The 19,072-nt window shown below is 57.6% G+C and overlaps 1 protein-coding gene across 24 annotated transcripts; it reads left to right on the top strand.

The window, feature by feature from the left end:
• Window positions 1–116: 116 nt before the first annotated feature.
• Window positions 117–19,003, top strand: STKLD1 (serine/threonine kinase like domain containing 1). Of its 24 annotated transcripts, XM_079111905.1 has the most exons (20): window positions 118–507; window positions 1,818–1,904; window positions 3,433–3,477; window positions 4,024–4,059; window positions 4,769–4,843; window positions 6,022–6,123; window positions 7,651–7,721; window positions 8,393–8,508; window positions 9,568–9,686; window positions 10,568–10,731; window positions 11,344–11,474; window positions 12,051–12,134; window positions 13,403–13,519; window positions 14,375–14,515; window positions 15,301–15,429; window positions 16,072–16,200; window positions 16,279–16,407; window positions 17,508–17,648; window positions 17,917–17,996; window positions 18,244–19,003. In XM_079111905.1, the coding sequence occupies exons 1-20, from the start codon at window positions 370–372 to the stop codon at window positions 18,388–18,390; spliced, it is 2,181 nt and encodes a 726-aa protein (XP_078968031.1). In that variant the 5' UTR covers window positions 118–369; the 3' UTR covers window positions 18,391–19,003. The 24 variants fall into 24 exon arrangements, 23 of the variants coding, with proteins under 23 accessions (XP_078968027.1, XP_078968031.1, XP_078968036.1 ...); XM_079111904.1 differs by having other exon boundaries at window positions 119–507; window positions 16,072–16,407; XM_079111918.1 differs by having other exon boundaries at window positions 121–507; window positions 17,508–17,996.
• The last annotated feature ends 69 nt before the right edge of the window (window positions 19,004–19,072 follow it).

Here is a 19,072-nt window from a genome sequence, read left to right as displayed (position 1 = left end):
CATCTCCCCGCCCACCGCGCTTGAGGTCCCGCCCGCCGTGCGCGAGGCATTTTAGTGCACCGCCCACTGCTCTTCACGCTCCAGGCCCCGCCCCCTCGCTCAGACCTCTCCCGCCTACCTCTGCCTCCTCGCCCTCTAATCTCGTGGCTCCGCCCCTTGCTCCGGTCACGCCCACTGTCCACAGCCTCCGCCCACCGCTCTTTGGGCCCTCCCCTCGTGCTCGAGGCCCTGCCTCCTCGCTCTAGGCCTCCGCTCCTTTAAGAGGCCGGTAGCCCAGGGCGCGCCGCCAGGGGACGTTTGGGTGCCCAGGGTCAGGAAGACACACCCAGGTTGAGGGTCGCCCTGGGGGTGGGGGCGAGGTGCGGGGGGATGGGCACCGGAGCCGACACGGCGGAGCACGTTCATTCGAGGGTCCGGCTGCCCGCACTGGCTGCAGGCGAGGACATCCGGCGGCCAACGGAGAGAGTGATCTGGAGTTCCGTTCGAGCTACCATGGAAAAATACCAGGTGCCGAGATGTCCCCTTACGGGGAGGAAGGCTGCCCGGGGGCCCAAGGTCTGTGCACCGCGGGGCAACGGTCACAACCGGCCAGCGGCAGGTCCAACTAGGGAGGCGGGGCCCGTGTCCCAGTAGAGTCACCCTCCAGCTAGAAGGCCACCTCTCTGGGCCTCCTTCCCCCTCCAAAATGATGAACAGTAAGGACTTCCATCACTGATCCTTTGAGGGTGGGGGTAGCTCCTCCGTCCTCCTGGCCATGGGGGGCTTTAGAGGCAAAAGCAACCTTGGAACGCCCAGAGCACATGGCGAGATCTCCAGCCTCCAAACACCCCTCAGCCTGTGTCTGCGAAAATGCCCAGACCTGAGCAATTTTAAAACACAGAGAAAAACTGCTAATTAAAAATTAATGGATGTTTAATCAAATGCTTCTGTACTTAATATATAATTTTCATTAAATGTTAGATTCAGTATTTGTAAAAATCTCACTAATTTGGAAACCACTTAAAGATTAGATTTTTTTTCCTGTTGGGAGATGCTCTTTATGGGAGAGAAGTACCTAGGGCTTGGCCAGTAGTAAAGCATGTGGGTTTCCAGTGGTCAGAGAATTTTTAAGGTTACTTTTCAGGAGGAAAAAAAGTCTTGATTTGAGCTGTGGGTGTATTTTACTGTCTAATGGACTAAGATGAGCGTTCTTGCACCTGAGCATTCTTTGCGTCTGCCCTCTGGCCCTGTTGGCTTATGCTGATCTGGATGCGATTCCCTGAGCAGAGTCCAGGCCACCCACAGAGGCTGGATTACAGAATCCTGACTTTGCACCCCAAAATTTCCCTGGTTCTATGTTCCATCCCATATCACCTCCTCTGAGTTCTGCTTTCTGCTCCCAATACAGTAGCTAAGAAGTGCCCGGAATGGCGCCAGGAAGGCTGTGACTGACAGCTCCAGTCATAGGACAAATTGCCTTCTTCAGGCGCTCAGTTTGGAGGTGGATGTTGGAAGTTGGGTTCATAAGGGTCTAAAAGAGTGAATAAGCCCCCTGACCCAGGTCAGGCCTTGCTCCTGGACTCCCAGCAATCCTCTCTATAGGTTGGAGAAGGAGCATGAAGTCATAGAAAGCTTCAGAATTGGCCTTGGAGAGAGAGGATCAGCCTACACCATCAGAGGGCTTCTCAGATTCCTTGGGCCATGTCCTGTACTGCAGAATGGGAGGAGGCAGTGCCAGCCCCACAGGGGCAGTGGGGAGCACCAGCCAGGGTGTGAGAGTTGGGCATGTACAAGCACAAAGTGATATGCTCCTCAAAGTTTCTCTCCCTTGCTGCTAGATTTTGTACGAGCTGTCTCCGGGGACCTTAGGAGTAAACCTGGTGGTGGAGGAACTGGCCACTGAAGCCAAGCTCGTGATAAAGCAGGTAAGAGGCAGAGGCCTAAGAACCAAGTGGGGCACATCACCCCTCAGAGGAGGTTTCTAGGACCCCTGTCAGCAGCAGGCAGGAGACAGACCTGGCTGGGTAGACATGGGTGGTGTGGAGGTCCCCCCACCTTGATGGGAAAGAAATGCTCATTTCTGTTCCACCACCCACATCCACTGTTCACTCGTCCACACTGTGCGCCAGGCATCAACCCACTGAATCTCCCTGCAACCCTGCTAAACAGGAATGGTGACCCCATTTTGCAGTCAGAGACTGACCTGGGGCAGTCCCACACTGACCAGGTCACACAGTTTCCAGGAGGATTTGACTTCTGTGGGCACAGTGCCACTCAGTACAATTTGCCAGTCTTACCAAAAGGAACCAGATCAGAGAGGGCAGGGACTGGCTCAGGGTCACACAAGGCTGAGGACAGGACATGGGACTTCTTCACCAGGGCTAATGCAGCAGGGTAGAGGTACACCCCTTCTTGGACTCAAAAGAGCATCCAGGGGAAGAGGACTGCTATAAGAGTCACAGGCACACCCTTCTCTGGAGCTGTGGCGGGGATACAGGAGCAGGAACTGACCTTGCAGATAGAGGAACCCCATTAGCAACCACAGTCTGTCAGGCCTGTGTCTATGCAGCCCAGCAGCCTCATCCCCAGGTAGCTGGAGTCCTTATCCACCTTCTGTTTTGCTGGCTGGCCGTGGGGTCAGCCCCCTCACCTCATAGATCAGTGAGCCAGGAGTCCTTTCTAAAAACCCAGCCAGTGGTCTGGGGATGTGGCTCAGCAGTAGAGCACTTGCCAACATGCACTAAGCCCTGGGTTCCATCCCCAGCACTGCGAATAAATAAATAATAAGCAAATAAGGGCAGTTCTTTCTGAATAAGAGTATATACAAGGGAACATACATAGGAGTGTGTGTGTCCTTCCAGTCATTTTTCTAAGCATTTATAAACTCTGTTTTTACAAGAGTGGCCTTGTTGAAGCTGGCGACAGCCTTTGTCCACCTAATAAATTGCAGATACTGTCTCATTGCAGCACCACAGCTTCCTCCTCTCCTGACCTGGTGGCCAGGGAGCCTCCTTTCCTGCTCAATGTGCTGTAGTTGACCTACTGTCCCCTCATGTGGGATGAGTGTTCAGGCCATTCTTAGTCTTTCTCTTGTATAAATAAGTCTGATAGACATCCTCGAGAATATTTTTGAGCATCCATGATTTCCTTAGGGAAGATCTCAGGAGTGGAATTTCTGGGTTTTTTTAAGGCTGTCAGAGTAACTTGGCTGACTACCCCTACTCGTGATGGTACTGGTGGCCGTGATGTTTGTGAGGGATGTGGTGGGATGATGGGGGTGGCAGTGGGGTGGCAGCAGTGGAGGTTTCAGTGATAGATAGTAGGGGTGGGCGAAGGATGATGGGGTGGTCATGGTGAGGTAGGTAATGCAGAGGTGGGGGTGGGATGATGGGGGCTCGTGACGGGGTGGTGGTTCAAGAGGTTCACTGACCTGGTGCTCCTGTGTCCCTCCAGGTGGAGTGCCTTGATGAGCATCAGGCCAACGAGGCCCTGGAGGAGGTAACTCCCTGGACAGTGTCCTCTCTAGAAGCGCAGGATGCAGCATACCCATAGAGACTGTTCTGCACCCTCTTGTTGAGTGACATGGTGAAGGGAAGCCTGGATGGAGGGTCATGACTAATTCTTGCCCAGGTCCTAAAGGGAGTCCTTACCCCAAACACCCACTTCTAAAGGCAGGTGCTGGCCACTGAGAACACACATTCCCAGAGGGGATGAAGTTTCACTGTTGATTCAGTCCCTAGGCTAATCCACCAATAACCATCTTTCAAAAAGATGATTTTCTTTGGGGCTGGAGTGAAGCTCAGTGGTAGTGCTTGGCCCTGGGTTCATCCCCAGCACTGCAAAAGAAAAAAAAATTTTTTTTCAACTATTAAAGTATTAGTTACAGTAGAAATTTTGGGAAATACAGAATTATTTAATAATTAAAATGGAAATTACCCTTGATTCTACCATCCAGAATGGACCAGTAGCAGCAGCCTGATTTACAATAATGGCAGTTATCAACTCGGCAAACACAGGCTGAGTAGCTTTTCTTTGCCTTTCTAGAATTCACATGGGGTGAAACCTGTTTTCTCCCTCACGGTCAGTGTTTGATCTTCTTCGTGGAATTGCCAACCCTCCTGCCCTGCCGCAGCACCTCTTGGGTCCACAGTGCGGCTGAAGCGCAGGGTGGGCCTGGGTGTGTTCTGACACAGGAACTCTGTCACGTTGCCGTCCCTGCCATGCCAGTAGGCAAGCTGCTCACGCCCCGCCTGCATCTGAGCAGTCACCGCCAGCCGTGTTCTCCAGGTTGAGTGTCCTGCTGCCCAGCGTGGTTTGTTTTCAAAGCTCTCTGCTGGTCAGGGAGTTCCAGGTGGCCCACTGCTGGGCCACCTCCTCTGCAGCCAGCCCCAGCTGCGTCATCTCCTGCATACCTGCGCTTGACCTGTGGCGCCTCCCCGTGAGGCAGGTTCCACGGCAACTGTCATTTTCAGTTTCAGTTTTGTGTTTTTGCAGAGCTGGGGATAGAATGCAGGGCTGCGTGCATGCTAAGCAAGCCACCCCAGCCCACTGCCACTTCAGATAAGCACATGAGCCCAGGGGTGCTGAGGGCCTGTCAGTCACATAGCACAGCAGTGTGTGCTGGGACTGGCCTCACATCAGACCTTCTGGCTGCTGGCCACAAGGCTGCACAGCCTCCCGGTGCTGCCAGAGCCAGCAGCTTGCACTTTTGTTGGGTTATGTGACAGAAGAGCACCAACTGAGTGCTGTGCTTCCCTGACCACTCTGTCCTCCGCTCTGGTCCCTACAGCTCATGCCTCTGCTGAAGCTTCAGCACTCCCACATCTCACTGTACCGGGAGCTGTTCATCACGTGGAACAGTGAGGTGGGTCTGGCTGGCACCTGCAGCTGGGCCGCAGCACCAAGTCCACCAAGCACACAGCACCCGCCAGGCACTGCCGGTGACTGAGCGTAGCTGCTTCCACTCAGCACTGGTAGGGGTGGGAACCACGCCAGGGGCTTCCTGTGCGCAATTCCAGGTGAACGTCAAGGGCCTCCTCCTAGGAGAAGTGCCAGCGGAGGGCAACATCCCTCGTGGATTCCTGGCAAGCAGGGGCCCTGCCTGGTGGCCCCACTCTAGCACCCCATGCGCCCCTGACACAGCTCCCCATCTGCAGCCCCAGCCGCGTGGGTCTGCATGGCTGTTGTGGAGCCCGTGTTCCTGGGGAGGAAGCTGGTTCCACCCAGTGACCCTGGCCCCCAGGCCCTCACCCCAGCAGTGCTGCAGCACAGTTGACCAGCTGGCTCTGTCCGTGCCCACATCCTAGGGCATCTGAAGGGCTGGGTGCACTGTCCTCACTCTCCTAATGGGCTGGAGCTCCCCAAAGCCACACAGCTAATAAAGAACTGAGTGGGGTTCAAGTCCAGGTCTCTTGCCCATGCCCCAGGTCCCTTCAGCAATATGACTTCTTATCTCTGCAGGAAACTGGAGCTTTCCAGCACTCCAGATGGGACTAGGGGGAGGGAGGGACATTGAGCAAGGACAAGTGTGGCTGGCAGGTCTCTGCTGCCCTCCTTACTTCTCCATGTCAGTATTCCCACCTGGGAGGAACAGCCCAGGGACTGAACAGGGCCAGTGGGTCCCGCCCGGGCAGCTGATCCCTGGGGAAGCAAGGGAGCCCCCTGCATGTTCCCACATGTATTTCCCGAGTACCCTCTGGCACCATCAGGGAAGGGGCAGAAAAACCAAGAAGACAGGTCACTGTGGAGGGAGCATAGAGCCAGCCCCGAACAAGCCAGGGTGCACAGAGGAATGTGTCTCAGCTGAGCCCCCAGGAGGCAGCCACCTGTGAAGGGGCGAGGTGGTCCCAGCAGAGGAGTCCATACCTGCCGTGGCTGCAGCTTTCAGCAAAGTCCAAGCAACTTGAAGCAGATGGAACCCGGGGTGGTGGGGCCTGGGAACAGGGAGATGAGAGGCAGTGCGACCAAAGCTCCTGAGTGGTGACACCACAGAGCACCCAGCCTGAGCTGGGGCAGCTGGTGAGGGGCCTTGTGTCTGGGCAGGTCTCCTCTCTGTCTCTCTGTCTGGTGATGGAGTACAGCCAGGGCAGCCTCCAGAAGGTCATTCAGAGTAAGAGGGAGAAACAGGCAGTCATGGATCCAGAGGTAAGACAGACCCAGCCAGAGGCCTGGGACCCCAAGGGGCGGCCGGGTCAGAGGGGAGGGCAGGTGCTCAGAGGCAGGGTGGGTGCCCAGCGTAGGCAAACCTCAAGTCCACATCTTGACACACTTCACACACGCCTACCTCCAGCCTCCAGAGGAGGCCTGAGCCATTCCCAAAACCAGAGGGTCCACAGCTACCACCTGCCTCCAGGGACTGTCGTGCGGTTCCTCAAGGTCACCCCAAAGGGCTTGGCCAGTCTTGCTCATCCCTCCTCAGCCTCTGGGTCTGCCCGCACCTCCAGTGCTCCTCCAGTCACCTTCGGGATATGATGGCCTTTGGTGGTTCCCGGCTTGGGCTATTTTAAATCAGGCAGCCACGGGAAGAGTGGGATTGGGCTGGAGAGCAGGTGTGTGCCACCAGGAGGTGGTGCAGGTGATTCCCAGGGGAGGCTGGCCTTTGCTCTGCCACGGCCACAGCTGTGAGGCTTCCCAGGCGTCTCTGTTGCTGTGGAGGCTGGGAGAGAGGCTCCATTATGGCTGGCCTGGCCTGGCCTGGCCTGCAGGGTCCTCGTGGTGAGGACAGACTGGGCGTGGAACCTCTCCTGTATCTATTCAGGTGCTTTGCCCAGTTCGGCACACACCGGGTCTTTCCTAGTGATCTGCAGATGTTGTTCTTCAGTCTGGACAGGGTATCCCGAGGTCTCCTCCCAGGCCATGGCTTGCCAACCCCCTTTTTAGCGCCCTGTGGCCAGCAGAGGTCTTCACCGTAATGAAGTCTAGTGGGTCAGCGTCGTCCCTTATGGCCAGTGTCTTGTGAGCCTGACTGAGGCAGCCTTCCCACTCCACAATCATGAAGATCTGCTTCCTTCCGGAAGCCTGGTGGCTCTTCACACTGGCCCGGGTCGAGGGCCAGCTGAGCACACCCTGCTTTTCTCTAAGTGCTCCCCTGCCTGGTGCTGTCTCCCTGGGCTCAGGCTCAAGCTGCTCCGTGACCTGGCCTCAGAGGCAGACTGCAATGGGCATGTGGGCAGCGGGGCCTCTTGAAACACAGATGGCCCCACTCTGCCAGGGCTGGGAGGAAGCCCAGGGCCGTGCAGCCCAGCCCTTTGACACCCTGGGGTGACTCTGAAGCATGGGTGTGGAAGCCAAGGGTCCTGGGAACACAATTTGAAAGTCACTGCCTGGGACACTAGATGGATCTTGTTTCTCACGCAGCATGCTTCCAGAATGTTCTCAGGGCTCTTCACTCTAATGGAACATGAAGGGGCAAGCCCCAAGTAGGAACTGTAGGCTTTAACATGTCTGATACCCACAAGGGCCGTGTGCCAGGAGCTGAAGCAGGTGTTGGGCAACATGGGCCAGAGTGGCTGCTGGAAGCAGGGCGTGTGCCACAGCCCCTGGGCACTCGGGGCCTCCAGGGTGCCCGACCCTGCTGGCTGCTTTGAGCTGGTGCCTGTGGAGCAGCACCTGCGTGGACCCCCACTCAGGAAGTTCACGGCCTTCCCCTTGCTGGTGTCTCCACTTCTCCAGTGGGTGCAGGAGATACTGGGCCAGGTGTTGGATGCTCTGGAGTACCTGCACCGGTTGAACATCATCCACAGGTGACAGTCCTTCTCCTAGGGACCCCTTGGGCAGGATCTGGGCCTGTAGGACCGCACCTCCCCGGCTGAGGGTGGGGAGCAGGGCCCCTCCCTGCAGCCCCGAGTGACTCACCCACGGCACACAGCTGCACAAGGTGCCGTGGCCTGGGCAGGGTGGCTCTAAAGTGCAAGGGAAGCAGATAAGACAGCAGGAGGACAGGCGAGGCTGCCTGTCATGGCACTCCTTCTGGACGGCCAGCAGCGAGGGCTGCCACACCTTGGGTCCAGCCTTCAAGCTGCCAGTGGTGTAGCTTCAGGCTCCAAGGCCACTGTGGAGAGGCCCTGGAGAGAACCAGGTGGGCTGTGCGTACAAAGGGAACACATGTGTGCTCTCAGCTACCTTGCGGGGCCCGAGGGAATGGTGGACAATCAGTTCTCAGACTCGTGGGTGCCAGGACCTGTGAGGAGGGACACCAGGTTAACTGGGGTCTCCATAGCGGGTGTGCCCATTGTGCTTGGTTTAAAACAACTGGGGAGATTTTATGCAAATGGGAAATAATTATTTGCCAAGTAGGTAGAGGAGGGGCGTTTTCTGGAGGCGGGGATGGGGATTCGGGCTCAGGGCAGGTGCTGCCCACCCCAGGGAGGGGTTGCCCAGCAGCCCATGGGCACCAGGCCCCTGTTGGTTGCAGGAATCTCAAGCCTTCTAACATCAGCCTGGTCAGTAAGAACCACTGCAGACTTCAGGACCTGAGCGCCAACTCGCTGATGACCCACAGAGCCAAGTGGAGTGTCCGTGCAGAGGAAGGTGGCTGGGGTTCTCCTGGGAGACTGGGGGGGTGCTGGGGATGGGCAGCGAGGAAGGCACTCGCTGGGCACTGAACCTGCTGCTTAGAAGGTCCCCACAGGTCCCCCTTTGGCTGGTTGTGCCTGAGCAAGAGTCCCACATGGGGAGACGCCACAGGAAAGAGCAGTTGCCTTGGTGCCTGAAAGGGTCACCTCACTGGGGAGTAAGCCGCAGAAGGAAGGAGACTGGACTGTGGAGGGAGGAAGGCCTGTGGACCCAGGCACTGGCTGTGTGTGTGGTCCTAAAACAGCCCAGGAGATTGGGGGGCAGCTGCAGGGGGCAAATTCTCTTCCTTTAGAAAGACAACCGTGAAGGGAGTGGGCCTCAAGCCTGTAACAGCCTGGTGCAGAATCCAAGTGCTGGGTGGCTGTGTTTGGTGACTCTGCCCTTGGTATACCAGGGATGGATGATGCATGGACGATGGAGGTGATCGTGTGGAGGGAGGATTGGTTGAAGGTGTCCATGGTGCGGGTCTTTAGAGTCCTTTGCTGTTTGGCTGGGAAATTGGGCTGCAGAGAGGGAAGGGCTGCCTGAAGCTAAAAGGACTGACAGACTGGCCTGCGGACCCTGGCTGTCTGGGCTCCTTCTCTGGGGTTTAGGCTGAGAACCTAGGCAAGGCAACTGGGACTGTGCCCCAGGGTCCTGACCTTCAGAGGGAAAGGTGTTGAAAGAGGTATACATTTAGCTGCTTGGCCTGTGCCTCTTCCAGCTCCTGCTGTGATGGTTGTGGGCACAGACACACATGCAGGTGGGCTAGCCTGGCCAGCCTGGCAGAGACACCTGTCAGGATGGACTGCTTCCCTGCTCAAGGTCAAGGCAAAGGTCTACTGAGCAGGGACTCCTCACTGCCCATGGCTGCACTTCTTGCTTTACCCAAGAAGGGCCACCGAAGGGCTCATGTTTACAGCTGCTTGCAAGTGGACACCAAAAAGGAGACAGTGTTTGGCAGGGTGGCTCTGCCCTTCTGCCCTCTCAGGGGACATAGGACTCAATGGATCCCCGCCTTGTTCCTGCCAACAGACCCCTTTCAGAAGTCCTGGATGGCACCCGAAGCCCTTGACTTCACCTTCAGCCAGATGTCTGACGTCTGGTCCCTGGGCTGCATCATGCTCGACATGGCCAGCTGCTCCTTCCTGGATGTGAGCTGCTTCCAGGGAGAGGCTGGCCCTCGCCCTGCCTCCATCACGCAGTGCAGGGGGAGCCCTTGAGGCGGCAGGGCTCATGCTCCCTCGGTGGCCGTGGGCCCTCAGCCCTGCCCCTGGCAGCAAGGAAACCCCAGTCCAGGCATCCTTGGTAGTGTCAGGGATGCCTGTGGTCACCGCTCAGGAGACCGGGAGTGGACACACAGGGCTGTCTATCACATGAGCCGGGTTGCATGGCACTTCTCTGTTCCGCATGTTGTAGCACGTGGCTCCTGCTCTCACCCCAGCTAGGCCTTGCCGCAGGGACACAGCCTGTGGCAGAAAGGAGGGGAAAGGCAAAGGGCCAGGCACCCTGACCCAGGGAGGCGGGGAGCTGAGCCTTGCCACATCACACCTACACACAAGAGGACGTGGGGACGATGTGCCGGCCCAGTGCCTACTGCAGCCCGAGAGCAAGGGCGCACCCCTGGCCTCCCAGCCCCGCCACCAGGCACAAAGGACTGAGAGCTGCTGCTCCTTCCCGCAGGGGCCCAGGGGAATGAGGGCCCTCCTGCTCCCGGCCGTGTGACCTACTGGAGGGTCTGGGCTCCAGGGCCGTCCTGGCACTGGGGGATCTTGGGCACTCACCTTCCGTTAATGGATGCAACAAGCCTTTTGTCAGCTGGGCCCAGATCAGGGCCTTCTGGGAAGAACTGGACAAAGCGTGTGGTCCCCTACCTGCCTCTCCACCCAACAAGATGGCCCTCCTGCCCTTTGAACCTGTTTCCTCATGGAGGAGCTCCAGACCTCTGACTCTCCTTGGTCACAGTGTCTCCTCTGCCTAGGGCACAGCTCTGGCTTTCACTTAGTCACAGAAACTGTGTTCTCTCTCCTGGTAGGCAACAGAAGCCATGCACCTGCGGAAGTCCCTCCGCCAGAGCTCTAGTGGCCTGAAGGCTGTCCTGAAGACCATGGAGGAGAAACAGATCCCAGATGTGGAAACCTTCTCTTCCCTTCTGCCCTTGATGCTGCAGATCAGTCCCTCAGATCGAATAACAATCAAGTGAGCTCAGGGTTGGGGCTTTGGGGCTTTATTCCAACCTAGCAGTCTATTTCAGCCTCCCTCCACCCCAACACAAACGGTGCTGGCTCCAGCCTATTAATCCCTGCATAATTGGGCTTTTCCCATTGGCATGGCTGTCCCAAACTGCTTGGCAGCCAACCCCTTAACGCACATCTCTGTACCCTGGCACAGTAGGCCTGGCTCCAGCAGGCATAGAGGCTCAGCCCCAGGACCCCTGGCACTTTCCAGGGTCCAGGAGAAAAGGTTCATTCTAATTCAAAATCAGAAGAAAAGAGTGAAGCCTGCATGGGTTGTGTTGATCTCCACACCAGCAGCCATCAGATCTGATGCTCTGTCTTTATGAGGGAAGGGGCCCAGAAGGCACCTGGGCTCAAGACGGTCCTCCAGGCCTGAGCCTTCACAGGGAGGGTGCTTGGAAGTGGAATTGCTGGGAACTGGCTGGACACAGCACATGGTGAGAGATTTGGCCAAGCCAACTCTGAACAGGAAGGCCAGTGTCCAGTGCTCAGCCACTGACCAAGGCACGGGGTGCCGCACGGGTGCTGCGGGCAAAGCAGCTGGATACAGCTGGCTCTCCCTGCCCTCTGCTAGGGCTGTGGTTCATATGACCTTCGTGAGCGGCTCCTTCAAGTCCTCATGCGTGGCCATGACCCTGCACCAGCAGGTGGTGCCCGAGCTCATCACCAGCATGCTGTTAGAAGGCAACGTCGCCAGCATCTTAGGTGACCGGGGACGCGAGGTGTGGTGGGAGCTGCCATCAGCTTTTGCAGCCCGTTGTTGGGCTGGTGCCTTCCCCCAACCCAGTCCAGTGGACCTGCTCCTCATGCATGGCCAGGGGACAGGAACAGTTCCAGGCGGCTCTCCACCTCCACCCCACCCCACCCTATCCCACCCCAAGACTGCGCCGCTCAGATGCCCTCCAAAGCTCCCAATCCCTAGGGCACAAAGTCCACCTCCACAGCCTGGCCCCGTGTATTCCCCTTTGTTCCTCCTACACAAATCCTCTATGAGGGCTCCTCGCTACCACTCCCGAGAGTCCCTGCCTTTGTGGGTCCACACCCTGGCACACGGTGGTCCCTGGGTGTCCTGCTCACTCAGCCAATGTGCCTCCTGTGTGCCAGGGTGAGGGCAGCACACACTGAGGCTCAGAGGCTGGTTCCCAGACTTGGGCTTGATTCTGAACCAGTCACCTGGCCCCAGCGGCCTCATCTGGGAAACAGGAATAAGAACACTACCTCCTGGACTGATCTCTGGCCTGGCCCTCAGCAGGGTCCCCATGTTCTTCCTATCCCCTGCAGAGGCCATGGAGAAATTCCCCAGCCGTCCTGAAGTTCAGCTCAAGGCCATAAAGAGGCTTTTGCAGATACCTGAGGATCAGCTAGGTAGAGCCCTGCCCCTCCCCTCCCCGGCTGCTGGCAGGTGCTTCTTAAACCTGGGAAGCCTGTTCTCATTCCCCAAAGGGTCCAGTGCCTCACTCTCCGCTTGGACAGCAGGCAGCCTGGAGTCTGTGCCTCTCCTGCCACGCAGAGGGTGGGGGATGGGTGGCTTCTCACCTGATTTTAAGGGGTCCACAATAAGACACCCATCTCTCCAGCCACCCTCTGAGGGGCATTGGAGTTTTCTTAGATCCCACTCCCATGAGTAGCACCCGATGGGCCACCACCTATGTGCACATGAACTCTGGGTGTCAGGGAGTGCGTGCTGCTGACACCCACCTCGGGCACACCACATTCCACCTGCCTGCATGCCCAAGAACACCTCTTTCTCTGTGACTTTGTTGTTTTTGCCAAAACAAGCTTTCATAAAATCCACCTGACCCGTCGTCTCTCCTGCTTGAATACAATACTCATATGCCCACACATCCCCCTTCCCTCCAGCTATTTCCCACCCACCTGTTCATTGTCCATCTATTCTTCTGTCCTTTCCTGCATCCACTCACACACTCAGCTCTCCATCCATCCATCATGTATCCACAAAACATGCACTAAGAGCCCTCTGAGGACTGTCTCCGTGGCTAAAGCTCTGGGGATCATGGAGGCAAGCCATGACTGCCTGGCGAGACAGCAGGCAGCTCATATTGGCCATTGCCCCCACATCCAGATCCCTTCTGTTGCTAAGCGGTGACTGGGATGAAGTACAGGGGGAGATTTTGCCTTCCTGTGAAATGGAGGCAGTTGCGCCCTTCCCACCACCAAGCCACACCTGCCTCAGCGAGCTTCTGAAGGGTCCACCATGGCTTTGTGTCCTGGATGCCCCACGTCTGTCCTTGCATCCTCACCAAAGTCACCTACAGTCTTCTAACAAGGAAAGTGCTGGGAGGGACTGTGGTGCCGGAAATACAAGGTGGCACACACCTGCGGTACTGGTGCTCAGAGGCTGAGGCAGGAGGATTGCTTGAACTCAGTTCAGCATCAGCCTGGGCATCATAGTGAGACCCCACCTCAACAAAACAACAAACACAGGAAGCAGCATGCAGGCCCTGGGCTCAGTCTCTGGCAGGAGTCCCTGGAGAACTCATGACATGCCAACAGGTCATCTTTGCCCTTCTCTTCACCCACCTGGGGCCTCTCTCATGCCCTGCAGACTCCCAGTAACCTCTGGATGGAAGGTCTGCTCCCACATGCCTCACCTGTGCCTTCCACCCCACCAGGGCTGCCATGGCCCATGGAGCTGGTGGAGGTGGTGGTCACCATCATGAAGCAGCATGAGCGGATCCTGGATCTGCAGCTGTGCGCCTGCTCCCTGCTACTGCGCGTGCTGGGCCAAGGTGGGTGCAGGCCCAGCTGGGGGACCCTCCTTGTGCTTCTAGCCCACACCAATTACCCCTGGGTGTGGGGCCCTCTCAACAGTTCCAAGTCCTACTTGCCCATCTGACCCCCTCCTGGTGGACAGTAGGCCCCAGGTCAGAAATCTGGAGATGTGGGCTACACTCAGGCTGTTGCAGTCCTGGACAAGCAGCTGACCCTCTTACTGGTTTCCCAGCTATGCATGAGGTGCTGGACAGGATGGGGTCTTCTGGGCTGACCCCAGGAGGGTGGGTCATGTCCCAGGAGAGGCTTGTAGGAAGGCAGCTGAGGTGGTAGCATGGCTAGCAGGGGACAGCACTGACCTGCTGCCCAAGTAGAAGCTGGGAGCTGCCTGCCTCAGCCTCCTTCCAGCCCTCTGGGTCATGAAGAACAGGTTCAACTACCTTCAGTTGCTGTGCCTGCCTAGCTACCCCTCTGGTCTTAATATTGAGGGTCTCACTCCAGGTACCACTCAGACTGTGTCTCCTTTTGCCTGCCTGTTGCAGTGCTGGAAGCCAAGTCTGCACTTGTGATGGCAAGCACCCTACCTGAGCCGCAGACAGCCCTGAACTGTCATTGGTTTACTTTGGCCTTTCATCACAGGCTCAGCAGGCTCTTGGGGACCACCACCAGCCTAAGGTGCCACAATCTGGCAGTGCAAGGTCCTTCTATTTACAGAGACCTGCACCATGCTTGGAGAATAAGGCAGACCTCAATTTCCTGAATACAAAGTGGAAGTGCTGTCCACGCCAGGCAGGGAGGATACCTGTGTGCCTTGCTGTCCCCTGCACCTCTGCTGTGGGGGTTGACCCAGATTCTTCTTGTGGCCTAAGCAGTGCTGGCGCAGGATGCAGAAGCCCAGGTGCCATTGGACAGCTCCATGATCTCCACCCTGCTAAGCATCATGCGGAGTCACTCTGACTCGGATCAGCTTATCATCCAGGGCTACAGCCTGCTCGCCATCATCTCCAGCCAGGGTGGGTGTGGGGCCCTTCCTGCCCTGCCTCCCCACGCTCTAGGAAGCTGGGCTGCAGAGCAGCTGTAGAGGACCAGCTTGGGGCACAGGCTGCTTGGAGAGGGTGGTGCAGGGCCTGTTGCTGAGATGGCATAGCTGCACGACCCAGAGGCTCTGCTACCATATGGGTAGCTTTTCTGTGCTCTCAGGGCCAGGACCCCACTTTCAGGGCACTGACCACATGCCCCAGGCCTTATATGGATGCATTCCACATTCACATGCTCTCTGCCCATGGCCAGGTGGGCAGCAGGCAACCAGGCTGGGGACCCCAGTGGAGGAGAGATCCTCATCAAGCTCACCTGGAATTGGGTAACACCCTTTCCTCCTCCTAGTCCACTCACAGTGCACAGTCCCCCACCCCCAAGACGAAGCCAGGGTTCCCAAGAGCTCAAGGACACCCATCAAGTCCCATGGTGGCTTGTGGGGCAGGGCTGAGACCCAGCATGTGCCCTCTACTCCACACCTGATGACCTTCATCCTTCACACAATGGCCAGGCAAGCTGGGGGTTGGGAAAGGCCACAGTTTTCTAGGAAAGCAGGCTGGCCTCTTGGCTGAGAAGCTATAGCCACTGGATTCTGCTTAGTAATGGGTGGGAGGTGCCAAGTGGTGGCCCAGGAGATGGACAGCCTCTACAGGGCCAGGCACCCAGGAACACAGGTCAGAAGTGTTAGCAGTTTCAAAAGCCAACAGAGGGACGGGTGCTGCTGGAAGGCTTCCTAGAAGGGACCCTCCTTCTGCTCCCACAGAGATGGCTTCAGAGGAGCTACAGAAGCCTGGGCTGTTTGAGCTCATCCTGGAGCACCTGGACAGATTCTCCGAGGACAGGGACATCTGCCTCAGTGCCTTGGGCCTGCTCTGGTCCCTCCTGGTGGATGGTAAGGCCCTCCCTCTGTGGCTCCCAGTGCCTGAGTTCCACGACGAACTTTGCCTCTGTCTCTTGAGCATGTGAGCATGACCATGGCCACTGAAGAAAGACACATGCAGGAATTGGGGGAGAGGAAGGAGTGCAGTCTATCCTGTCCAGTGGGCAGTCCCTGGCACCAGGGATCCGTCAAGAGTTGGATGCCTGGGGCTGGGGAGATAGCTCAGCTGGTCGAGTGCCTGCCTTGCAAGCACAAGGCCCTGGGTTCAATCCCCAGCACCCCCCACCACACACACACAAAAACAAAAAACAAAACAAAAAAGTTGGATGCCTTATCCTGATTTTCAGTGCAGAATAGAGGCCCCTGGGCCTGTGCTGATCCTCTCCTAGGCCCTACCTTGGTACTTCCGTGCCAGGGATGTGTCTTGCCCACAGAACAGAGCTCCAAGTTGTGGCAAGCTGTGGCAACCTGAGACCCCACCACCCCCAAGGTGCCAGAGTCCTCTCAAGCCTCATGGGCAAGGCTTCCATCTGTCCTCAGATTTCTGCTCTGCCGTGCTTGGCAGGAGGGAGCAGTAGGTGGGGTGTATATACAGTGAGACCTCCTGCACACGCCCAGGAGACAAGGTGTCCCCCACCCTTGTCTTGGGTCCAGTTGCCATTGTGAACAAAGCCCCTGTGGTGAAGATCACGGCCCTAGTCATGCAGGTGCTAGACACCCACCCCGCAGACGCAGAAATGGCAGAGGCAGGCTGTGCGGTGCTCTGGCTACTGTCCTTGCTGGGTGAGGAGCTCAGGGCCTTGGGAGTGAGCAGGGAGGGCAGCCCTGAACACAGGGTAACCAAGCCCCTGCCCTCTGCAGGCTGCATGAGTGAGTGGCAGTTTGAGAAGGCGGTGATGCTGTTCCTGCAAAGCATCCGGCTGAGCCAGGAAAGAGTCCTGCTGGTGAACAATGCCTACCGGGGACTGGCCAGCCTCGCCAAGGTGTCAGGTAAGCCCAGGGTTAGGGCAAAAATCAGCCCCATCAGTAATATCTACAGAAGCCCACAAACCAAAACAGGAAGAACAAAATGACTCAGTCACGTCACTGAGGCCTCATCCAGGCTGTATACACGGTACAGCCTGCTTTTTGCTCAGTGCTGCTTGGTCAGCTCCCTTCCCTGTCCACACACCACTGACTGGTGCAGGCTCTCAGCACAAACCCTGGCTCCTCAGTGCCTTGTGCCAGGCCCCATGATGAGCCCAGCAGTTATTACCTGCAGAGGGATCTTGGGGTCTGGGAACTGACCAGTCCCAAGGGGTGCATGGCAAGGTGAAGCCCCTGCTCTTGGTCTCAACCTCTGCACTGCATGGCCTTCCTCAGAGCAGTAACCATGACTTGTGGAGGGCCTCTGGCTCCTGACCTACCCAAGATGTTGGGGCCTCCTAGGGGCAGCTGGAGCTGTCTCCTGTCCCTGACACCCCATGCTCAGCAACTGTGTGGGAAAGGTTCAGCCCCTCTGAGGTCCCATGTCAAGTATGGGTGGGCCACCTGGACAGGGAGCAGAGCTGACCAGACTCCAGTTTGCCTCTCAGCCGTGGGTCTAGAGGTGGAGCAGCCTCTCCTCCTGGGCAGGTTCCTCCGGTCAGAGCAATGTAGGGGCTTTCGGTCCCACCAGCAGGCCTACCAGAGGTTAGTAGTCAACTTCCTCTAGGGACAGCAGGGGAGGCTGAGGCCCTAAAGGCAAAGGGGAACAGGTCTCAGGAGGGGCAGGGTGTCCACCAAGGGAGCAGGACCTGAGCCAGGCTGGGTGAGTGAAACTCATGCCACTACATGCCTCTGGGACTGCCTCCCCTGGGAATGGAGTAGATGTGCTGGCAGGAGCAGGGCCTCTGCTGCAGGGGCAAAGCCACATGGTGGGGAAATGGAGCCAGCAGAGCCCAGAGCTTGAGGTGGGGGCTCAGGACCAATGCTCTGAGTTCTCCCAGCAACCCTATGAAACCAGTATCACTGCCCACCTCTCAGGGGACCCGGGGGCTGAGGAACTGGCCTAAGGCCAGATGCACAGTGTCAGCACCAGGGTGGGAACCCCATCACCTCCTCTTCCCCAGAGCTGGCAGCCTTCCACGTGGTGGTGCCACAGGAGGGTGGCAGTGGCCTCAATCTCCTGCAGGAGACCTACCAGCTGCACAAGGATGACCCTGAGGTGGTGGAGAACCTCTGCATGTTGCTGGCCCACCTCACCTCCTACAGTGAGGACCCCCTTGCCTTACCTGGAAGCGATGATTGGGGGCCCTACTCCCAGCCGTGGCTGAAGGGGAGGGAAGGAGCCCAACCCAGATGGCACCAAACTTCCCCTGACACCCCTGCACCAGGCACTGCTGCAGCCCAGGATGACACGAGGACCTCAGAACCCAGGGCCACACTCTGCCCATGCCAGACTAAGTGGCACTGGGACTTGCTTTGTCCTCTGGCTGGCTGGGCTCTGGCCCTCAGTACCATTTTTCTGCTCCATCACAGAGGAAATCCTGCCAGAGCTGGAGTCCAACGGCATCAGGGCTCTGGTCCAGGAGATCCAGGGGCGTTTCACCTCCAGCCTGGTGAGTGACGGAGGGCCTCCAGCAAGCCAGGGCAAGCCCCCACGTTGGGGGACACAGTGGGCCCAGGCCCTGAATGCTGCAGGCAGTCTTCAGCAACATTTCCCTGCCTATTACTCCATCTCTGGGTCTGGGTCAGTCAATCCTGTGGGGGAAAAGTGGCCAGAAACTTTCAAAGAGGGTTTGGTTTCATCAGTTAATGGCTCTAGCCCCCAAATCCTGATAACAGGAACCTGCCTATCCCTCTCAGGAGCTGGTCTCTTACGCAGAGAAAGTGTTCCTAAGCCTGGAGGCCGCACTGCCCAGCCCAGAGAGGGAGCTGCTTGGAGCTGCTGAAGGGGAGGCAGCTGCCCCCGAGGTCCCCATCCTCCTGGAAGGCCAACCACACCTACCCTGAAACGCCCGCCTTCCTTTCCTGGGTGCAGGTGGGGAGGAGGGCCACAGGGACCATATACGCATCTCCCTCTATGCTCAGTAGCTAATAAAGAGGCCCAAGGCTGGTTCCTGGCATACCCAAGTCAGTGCTGGTACAGGTGTGGCTGTTCATGGTAGTACTTGGTGGCACAGTCCTGCAGGGCTTGAGGTTTCTACTGAGGAAGGAACTGCCCTCCATAAGCTTCACTTGTTTATCGTCACGTGATGCTGTGGGGAGCCTGGCCCCATGCAGGGGAGGCAAGTGCCCCCAACCCAGCCCCACAAGCACCACATGAGACCAGCATCTGCCTTTGCACCCAGTGACATCCTCTGTGGTACCTGCTGTCTGCACAGCTGTCAGATGGCCTGATAAAGCCCTGGGTTTGGCTGACTCCTGACCAGGTCTCAGAGATCCTTAGATGTGAGCCTGGCCAGAAGGCTGCAGGCTGGCCTGTGGGTGCTCACGGACACTCCAGCTTAGGCTGCCCCAGGTCAGCAGGGTGTTAGACAGAGGCAGGGAGCTTCAGGAAGAGTGTGGTCCTGGGTCTCGCGTGACTGGCTGTGGGGCGAAGCCTCTGCTGGGTACTGGCCAACTGAGGTAAATCCCACTCTGTGTCCAACGGCCATGGGCAAGTCCCAGTGGGGCAGCTGCTGTCAGCAGCTAC

This window comes from Sciurus vulgaris (genome assembly GCF_902686455.1).
Source record: "Sciurus vulgaris genome assembly, chromosome: 15".
NCBI lineage: Eukaryota > Metazoa > Chordata > Mammalia > Rodentia > Sciuridae > Sciurus > Sciurus vulgaris.
The sequence above is the reverse complement of the archived record's forward strand: the minus strand, read 5'-3'. Positions and strand labels throughout refer to the sequence as shown.